This window comes from Kryptolebias marmoratus, linkage group LG7 (genome assembly GCF_001649575.2).
Source record: "Kryptolebias marmoratus isolate JLee-2015 linkage group LG7, ASM164957v2, whole genome shotgun sequence".
NCBI classification, from domain to species: Eukaryota; Metazoa; Chordata; class Actinopteri; order Cyprinodontiformes; family Rivulidae; genus Kryptolebias; species Kryptolebias marmoratus.
The window spans coordinates 2,150,174-2,158,896 of record NC_051436.1 but is presented as its reverse complement, the minus strand read 5'-3'; the positions used below and the strand labels follow the sequence as shown (position 1 = coordinate 2,158,896).

The 8,723-nt window shown below is 37.2% G+C and overlaps 1 protein-coding gene across 1 annotated transcript in view; it reads right to left on the bottom strand.

The window, feature by feature from the left end:
* The window catches only part of LOC108250925, a 12,821-nt gene extending 5,723 nt beyond the window's left edge, over positions 1 to 7,098 (bottom strand). Inside the window, exons 1-5 of the mRNA XM_017441027.3 lie at positions 6,824 to 7,098; positions 4,528 to 4,596; positions 2,828 to 2,911; positions 2,413 to 2,513; positions 998 to 1,109 (exon numbers count right to left, since the gene is read on the bottom strand). Coding sequence (XP_017296516.1) covers positions 998 to 1,109; positions 2,413 to 2,513; positions 2,828 to 2,911; positions 4,528 to 4,596; positions 6,824 to 6,854 — 397 coding nt within the window. The 5' untranslated portion in view covers positions 6,855 to 7,098. The remainder of the gene's footprint in view (positions 1 to 997; positions 1,110 to 2,412; positions 2,514 to 2,827; positions 2,912 to 4,527; positions 4,597 to 6,823) is intronic.
* Positions 7,099 to 8,723: the final 1,625 nt, after the last annotated feature.

Below are 8,723 nucleotides of genomic sequence, written 5' to 3'. Positions count from 1 at the left end.
CTGCAAAACATGTGAGGAGAGCTGCAGACCAGGGACAATCCAGAAATGCTCATGAATGTCAGTTTAGAAGCTATCAAAGTTCTCAAATAAAGCACCTTTTGAGAATGTCAATGTTTGTTGGGAATTATCTTACACAACTAGGAAGGATTTTTGGTTTAGATATTAAAAGTTATGGTTGTTTATTGATTTTTAGTAAAAAAAAAAAAAATTGCAACTTTTAGGAAAATGCCCCGTGAAATCCTGGAGGGATTGCAAAGTGCATCTTTAAATGTTAGCTAAAATTCCATTTAAATTGTATGAAAATCAATCAAATTTGGCTAAAATGTTTGTGTAAGAAAAAAACCTTTTACTTAAAGAATTAGATATATTTTTCTTTATAAATTAAATAGACTTCCTATAGAATTTTATATTTTGCTCAGAAATAAATCTTATCCAGTTTTGGATTAAACATACTATTGTATTAACATGATGTTGTTGAAATATTTATCTTTGATTGTATTGCATTTAAATTCACTTAACTGTTTTCTGTTTTAAGGTTTTTCACCTGCACTGGTCAAATAAAGTTAAACTGAGTGGAATCTGAAGTCTGCTTCTTGTCCTTCAAGTGTGGGAACCTTAAAGTCACTAAAACATTTGACAGTTGTTTTTCTGTCGTTTTTATTGATTGTTTTTTTTAACTTTTGTGTTGTGAATCACTTTGTGCAGCGTCTGGATGCTGGAGAAGAAAAAGGAAACATCTGGTTCTGTGTTCAGTATTTAATAAAACAGACAGCAGGTTCAATTCTTCCCAGTTTTGTTGTGTTATCGTCTCAGGTTGTTTCCTGGTGGAGAGCAGCCGTTCGCTGGTCTGAAGGGAGTTTGCTCAGACGTGTTTTCTGAGGGCTGCTAGCTCGCTCTTACAGAGGCTAAATGTGAGCATGTGAGGGCTGTGGTTTGACGCACAGGAAGACAAACTGAAACTGGTGAATGTGCAGCGTGCACGAGGCGCTCGGAGTACCTGCTTTGGCTGAGCTGCTGACAGCCACAGCCGGCGTGGAGGAAACAGAAGTGGTGCCCTCGCTCCCCTCGTCACTTGAGCCCGATTCTGTTGATCCTTTATCACCTTCAGGCTGTTAGAGAGAGATCAGTTTGGGTTTTAAAGCTTTATTCTTGATAAACATTTATCTAACTTGAGGTTAGTGGTTCAAACATGTTGCTTTTTCAAGGTGGGCAGCTTCACCCTTTAAAGCAACAGTTTCCTGGTTTAATGATGTTTATTAAAAACAGAACTAATGGTTTGGATTGTTTCAGGTCACTTATCTAACAGGTATTTGTTAAAACTTTTGATAAAATACAGAATGTGACTGAATTAAAAAATTAAGGAGCGTAAAAACAGTCGCAGCTCCTTCCTGTTACACATTATTGGTGTAAAACTGATGTAAATGTCTGCATTTTAGAGATAAAGATTGTTTTGCCAAGATGAAAAATTAGCTCATTACACCCCAACTTAACATTCATCAACTTAACAAGGTCAAAGATGCACACTTTAAATGACCACATGCAATAAATCCACAACTAAATGTTTACAGAAGTCTTTTTTTAATACTCTTTGGACAATAAAAGTAGTGGGTTTTTTTTTTAAAAATGCATGTTAGACAAAGATATTAACAATTTGTTACAGCTCAGATTACATGATGAGGATCAGTCTCAGCTACTACCACACCAAATTATTGCTCAATGTGTAAAACTATAAATAAATTTATGGTTGTTTTAAAAGCTAATCTGTGGAAGGTGTACACAAACAATTACCTCCTAAAAGTTTCGTTAAAACCTGTCCAGTGAATTATGAGATATTTGCACATTCAGAGTCAACAGCAAAAGCATTATCGCCCGCCTTTTGTAAAGGGCGTAGAATCAAAGGAAGGTTTTTAATCTATTCACGTTCTAAAACGTGCAAAAGTGGAGGTTAAATCCACCATCGGCCCCAAAAGACGAAGTTGGACGGTCATGTTTTTGCCTCTGTCCACAAATATCTCATGAACCCTCAGACAAACTTTTATAAAACTTGCATTAAAAATGTTATCTATAGATAACAGCTCTATTAAAGACGGTAACCACGTCCAACTGACCTTAGAAAACACACAAAAATCAACTTAATTCAGTTAATTTTACAGATATTGAGCTAAGATTGAATGTGGTAGTAGCTGAGAGTCATTCACAACACATATTCTATTTGTGACATCACTGTTTTATTTTCCAGGTTTGACCAAAACGGTTATAACTCAATCAGAGATAAAACTCCGGCCTGGAAGGAGGCGGGCAGCATGCATTCCTTTAACATTCATCATCCACCAGATGTGCCGTTTACTGAGACGAAGACCTGCTGATGGTTAGAACTACAGTCAGGTTGGTCACCTCTGTTGCCATGGTTACCTGAGGGGTTGGTGCGGGGGTCGTTTGGTTTGTTGGAGTGGGGGTGGGAGCTGTTCCAGTCTTATTCAGGGTCTGCTGGGTGACTTCGGCGAGCTTGGTTTCTGTTTAAGACACAAAGGAGGAAAATAAAATCAGCCAGATGTTTCCTAAAAAAAGAATACCGATGGATGCTGCACCAACAAACTTAACTTATTAACAAAACCAACCAGGTTAAACATCTCCTTACAAGTTGTTTGTACTGTCTTACCTTTACTAACTCCACCTTAAAGCAGAGGATAAATTTAGTCAACTTTTAGCTTTCATCTCCAACCAAACAGTATTTAGTCAAACCAACCCGACAGCTTTCACCCAGCAGCAGCTTTCATGGGTGATAATGTAAAATCAATTAAAACACGTTACTTGATTCTGTTGTTACCTGCTGTAGTCCTATTAGAATCCTTATTTTCTGCAGGAGCTGTTTTATTATTTCCCAGGTCTTGGAAAACAACAGGAGGAAAATCTATGAATAAAATCAAAACAGGAAGTGATACGGAGGTGACTGAACGCAAACTGAAGCAGCAAAGTGTGGTTTTGTCTCGTTTAGGAGGACAAGGTGACATAAACGAGACAAAACGGGACAACAAAGACAGGTTAGGACAGAACTTTGGAAAAGGACACCGATGGGAAGCATCTGACATTACAAGACTGAATATTACAAACTACTGTCCTATCTGGTCGTATTACAGTCTGTTCTGTTTCATTCTTGTGGGTCACGTTTTTGTCTTCATGTCCTCTTTTGTCCTATATTTTCTAGACATTTTGTGCTGTCACATACTGGACTGTAAATTTTCTGGACTTGTGCTGCCTTTTCATGTCATGTCCTTTAGGTAACATTCAATAAATTAAATAAAAAGGAGATGATTTATTTTAAATTTGGCTCTTAAAATGACCTCAATGAGCCAAAAACAGATCAAACCTGAGAGTGACATGAAGATACTTCAAATTTATAAATTTACCATTTAGACACGCTGACTTTGTAAACCTTTTGTGGTTTTTTTTCTCCATTTGCAAAAATGGAATGAGAAGAATAAATTCTAACAGAAAAGTCTGAAATACACACATCAAACCGCTGGATTACAGCAACATAGACGTTAACAACAATAAAACAGTTTGGTTAGAGGTTCCCCCATTAAAAACGGCTCCATTGTTCTTCTGGGTAAAAACTGGTGCACAAAGTAAAACATCAGCAACAAAATCTCTGCCAAGTATACAAATACACTAAAAAACATCTAAAAAATATTTGTTAGTGTAAACAGAACCAGTTCTGTGGTCAAACCAACATAACTGAAAATATGACCGTAAACTGAATATAAATTATTAAAATAAACTAAAAGTCTGGAAAATTAAGTCAGTTTGGAAATAATTCAATCTCATATTCTGTTAGGGAAAGACCTATGTGATCATAAATGTAATCTTGGATGAATAAAGTCGTATTAAAGGTACTCATTGTAATGTGAAGACTGCTAAATAAATAAATCATTAAATGAGAAATCAAACTACCGTGTTATAGTTCACCCACGGAAACGGTTGAAGAGGCTGAAAATAGGCCAACAATGACGGAGTCTGACAATCTGACACAGATTTGTGGAGTAAAATATTCAGATATGTTTTTAAAACAATCCAAACCGAAGTAGACCTGAAAACGAGGAGCATTACACTCTTTTATTTTAGAAACTATAACCGGCTGCAGCCAGCCTGTTGTCGGTCGGTCTCCTGAAGCTTCCTGGAGGTTTTCAGCAGATTCAATTAGTTAATTTAATTATAATAATTAATTTATTTACAGTCAGTGCATGCCCACATTTCTGAATCCATACATCTGAAAAACTACTCTGTCAAACTGCACCATTTATATAGTTTGGGATAATTACCTTTTATTTTTGTTATTTTAGTTAAAAAATGAATAAAAACCTAATGAGTTTAAGGTCAATAACCAGTCTTATTGTCTTCTTAAATACTGTCTGATGTATTTTGTAGATTATGGTCCCATTTAAAGCCAAACTTAAGTTAAAGTTCACAGGTATCATTGAGTTTCAGCTGCACCGCGGTGAATTTGGTGTTAATTAAGTTTGTTGTTACCTGTTTCTGGCTGGTTGGTACCTGGAGGCTCCGTTGGGTCTCCCCACGAAACAGAAGACATTACTAGAACTTTAACAGAAAACAAAAACAACTTAATATAATGAATGCATTAAATTAGGAGATTGAATCAGTAAAGACAGCAGTCAAGAGTGAAAGAGAACAACGTGCATCAACAGGCTTATCTGAAAAACAAACAGAAATGTCCTCTCAACTAAAAACAGCTGATAGGTGACTGCTGCCGTGAAAATGTGAACATCGATGTGTTAAAGAAGGAAAAGAGACAAACCAAAGATGCAACACGTGCACACACATTGTTTGCAGCTTCCAGTTTTTAAATGAAACTGAAATTCTGTTATTTGAGCATTAAGTCTGTTTTTTAAATGCAGCATGATTGTGAAGCCTCGTGCATCTCTAACAGACAAAATGTAAATTTAAACTGTGTTCAGATGTGATTAACTGTATGGACAAATATAATTTTCTCAAGTTAATAGTTTCTAAGAAACTGACCTCAAAGATCGTGCTGCTTTAATGAGACCATAGCTTCCTGTCTTTGCAGAGGGTTTCAGGTTAAATTAAATTTTCACCTTAATTTTCAAACAGCAAGAATCAACTTTGCCTTAAACAGTTTCCAGTTTCCTCCTCAGCGAGTTATAAAGAAATGCATCCTAAAGACTGCTGAATTATAGTCTTATTTTTAGTTGAAATGATGTCCACCACCATTAGAGGAAAGTGTTTTAAAGTAAACTTTAGGAACCAAACCTCCAGCAGGCAGACGGTCTCTGAAGGGAGATGAATTAATCCCAGAATAAATGGAGCCGAGGCTCCAGTGTCCAGGGTTTCTGAATGCTTCATGCAAATGCTGTTTTATAAACTCTTAGGCTGCTGTCACTTCTGCTTCAGGTGGTTAACTTTATTAAAGTCTGATGTGAAACTGTTTTAAGACGGCAGCAGACGTTGGCCTTCCTCCAACGAGCCGTTAGCACCACAGAAGTAGAGACGATCTGGGATGGCCAATCACAGCAAAGCCTGCGCTAACGAGGTGAGAACTTCATCTTGGTGTCCTTAATTACTGCCAGAATAATGATCAGAACCTGCACTTTAAAGAAGGTGGTGTTATTTATATATATATATTTCTTCTTTCAAACCTGCGGTCGTTGCTCTGTCTAAACCAGTCCGCTGGTTTTAGCTATTTTAGCTATTTTATAGTGAATTAGTGCATAAGATAGACAAAAGCGCCATTATTCATGTCTCAATACTGAAGTACATGTTAGACAAAAGACTAAATATTTCCTGAATGATGAGGATAAAGGCTACGTTAAATAAGTTTAAGTGAAATTAACTGGAAGCCCAGCTCTGGTTAGGTTAATTAGACACGTAAAGTATTTATTTAAAGTGCAGTTCTAACTGCTCTGGTTAGAACGATTACAGCATTTGGTCATTTTATCACAGCACCGCGCCCAGGAGGGAGGCTCATTACAGGAAACTCGTCTTTACGTTAAGTATATACGTAATTTATGTTTATTTAAGTAAAATAATACAAAACAGCAGCTGTGTGCCACAGAGGGATGATAGCATGAAGCTCACCAGCATCAGGTCATAATTAAACTCTCACTTTCTTCAACAACAAGTAAGATATTAACTGTTTATATCCCTTCTATAGATCCAAGGTAAATATTAAATCATGTGTTAAAGGTCTGCCTGTTGGGCTCTTTTAGGCCATGTTAAAGTGAGTTTGTTGCATTTGTGTTTAAATATTCCTGAGTTTGTAGAATTTTAGTACCTCACTTGCACAACACACACACACACACACACACACCTCGTTGGTGCTCTTTATGATCTGCAGTTAGCTCTGCTCATTAAATCACCGTCTAACTTCACACTGACAACAAAATATAACAATTTATCGACACTTGCACGATTTACATATTCAACAAGAGAGAAAAAAGTCCTTTTTGTTGAACAAAACAAGCCTATTGTTTCCATTTGCATGATTCAAATGACTTCCTGAATGTGGTGAAGCAGCATCAGATGAACCTTAAAATCCTCCAGAACCACTTCAGGTGCAGAATTAAAACTAAAGCCAGTTCTTGGAGGTCCAGATGGGTAAATCACAGATTATAAAAGTAAGTTTATTGTTAGTAAAATGTGGAGTTAGACCTAGGTCAACATGTGACTCCGCTAACGTAAAATAAAACACCTAAACTTGAGCCTTGAAGGTTCAGAATTAGAGGTGCAAGTGAAGAAAAGTTAAATAAATTTGCGAGGAAACATCGGTTGAGAGTCGAGGTGAACTCACCGAGGAAGCAGAGGCGGAACGGCAGCTTCATCGTAACGATTCAAACTTTCTCTTTTTGTGGTTTTGATTTCTTAAAGCGTGGCTGGGATCATCAGCGAGCCTGTTCACTTCTCTTTGGTTTTGCTTTATTTTGTTCCCTTTTCAAAAAAAAATAAAAAAAAATCTTCTTCCTCTGCAGCTATTTTCAGTTCTTGACTTTTTGTCTCGGGGCTCGACGTTTCTCTTCCTCTCAGGTTCAGTTTCTCCCGCCCTCTCCCTGTCCTATCATGTCACCCATCTACAGAGTGCCTGTTTGATTTGTGCCACCTCTGTTGTGGCTGCAGAACGAAGCATTCAGAGCTGTCATGCTGAGGTGCAACCATGACTGTGAACAGGCTGTAATCTGACACATTTACTCTTTCTTTGCTCTTAAAGCTAAATAAGAGCTCATCTCTGCAGACAGGTGACAGAATCCAACAAAAACACAAAACATTTCACTGCAGATGTTTTAGTTGCATCAATTTCACTTTTTTTGTCTCATTGATGCTTTTCTCTGTTATGATCTTTTTACCATTTTGTTTGTCAGAAAGCCACCACTCGTCTCTTTGCCCCCCCGCCCCACTCGTTATGTGTCTCCCTGTGAATGTGTCACTCAGGAACTGAGTCATCGGCCGCAGAGCGAGCGCCACATTGACACAGGATGCTACAGTCACTTTATCTCTGCAGCTCATAAACGCAGACATTTTAAAACTAAAACTAGATGTTTTTTTTACTTATATGAGATGAATAATTATCACATTATGAAGCTCTTATAAACTGAGAAAACAAATAACTCCCATTTAGTGATTTAGTGTTTATAGTTAACTGGTAAATATGACCTTTTTCAGCACATGTCAGATCTTTATCTTGTCTTTGGATCACCTTGTTTTCACCTTTACTCAGTCATTTATTAAAGATGTTACAGATAAACTGAACCACACTCATTAATGTTTTCTTAAATAATCTCGTCACACGTTTTTCAAATAAAAGCTGCAATTCATACAATAAAACATGCAGCTCAGTAAGAAGAGTGTGCTTTGATTTTTGATTAATTAAAAATGAAAGCAATCAATGGGATTTTGATAAAAGCGGTGAGTTTGGAGCTCTCTTTGCAGCAGAAACATCATTCGAAGTTTAAACGGGTCGCAGAAAGCTGGACTTTTACAGTTTTTACACAATCACACCTTGTAAACAAACTCTTCTTTCTCCCACAGCTCATTTTGATATTTAAATTATACATCGAAACGTCTTCTTTCAGCAGGTAGGTGTCTCTCAGTGCTGCAGAATGTATGGTTTTCTCCTAATTCCAGCCCAGGGGGCGCTGTAAGGCTTTCAGACTTTGCTTTTAAAACTGGAAGTGAAGGGTCATTTTAACTTCTCGTACCTCTTACAGAAAGAAAAAAAACATAAAAATCTACATGTGTGACGACCGGAGTCTTCTGCTGCTCACCTTTCAAGAATTTTTAAGCTCTTTTTGTTTGTTTGAAGCTTAAATTTCACCGTTTTCTGTCTGCCTCTCATTACCTCGGCAGCCAGGGAGCGAGAGACACACGTGTGGTTACCGTGGCGACCATAACGACCGACTGGCATCGCCTTTTAGCATTTATTTTGGTTCTTTTTTTACTACTTTTACAGTGCTTAGTTTAGATTTGTACAGAGTTGATGTTGGATTGTTGGGCAGCAGCTTTTTCTCCAGTTTTCTTCACAGTCGTGGCCAAAAAGTCAGTTTTTGTGCCAACAGTTATTGTGCAGATGGATCCGATGCAGATTAATTCATTATGAAGGCTTTCATTAACTTAAAAGCTTTATTTTATAAACAAAAACTGAAACATTTTTGTCTGAGCTCACTTCATGTCAGTTACCTCCAAAGCAGAGTGTGCTT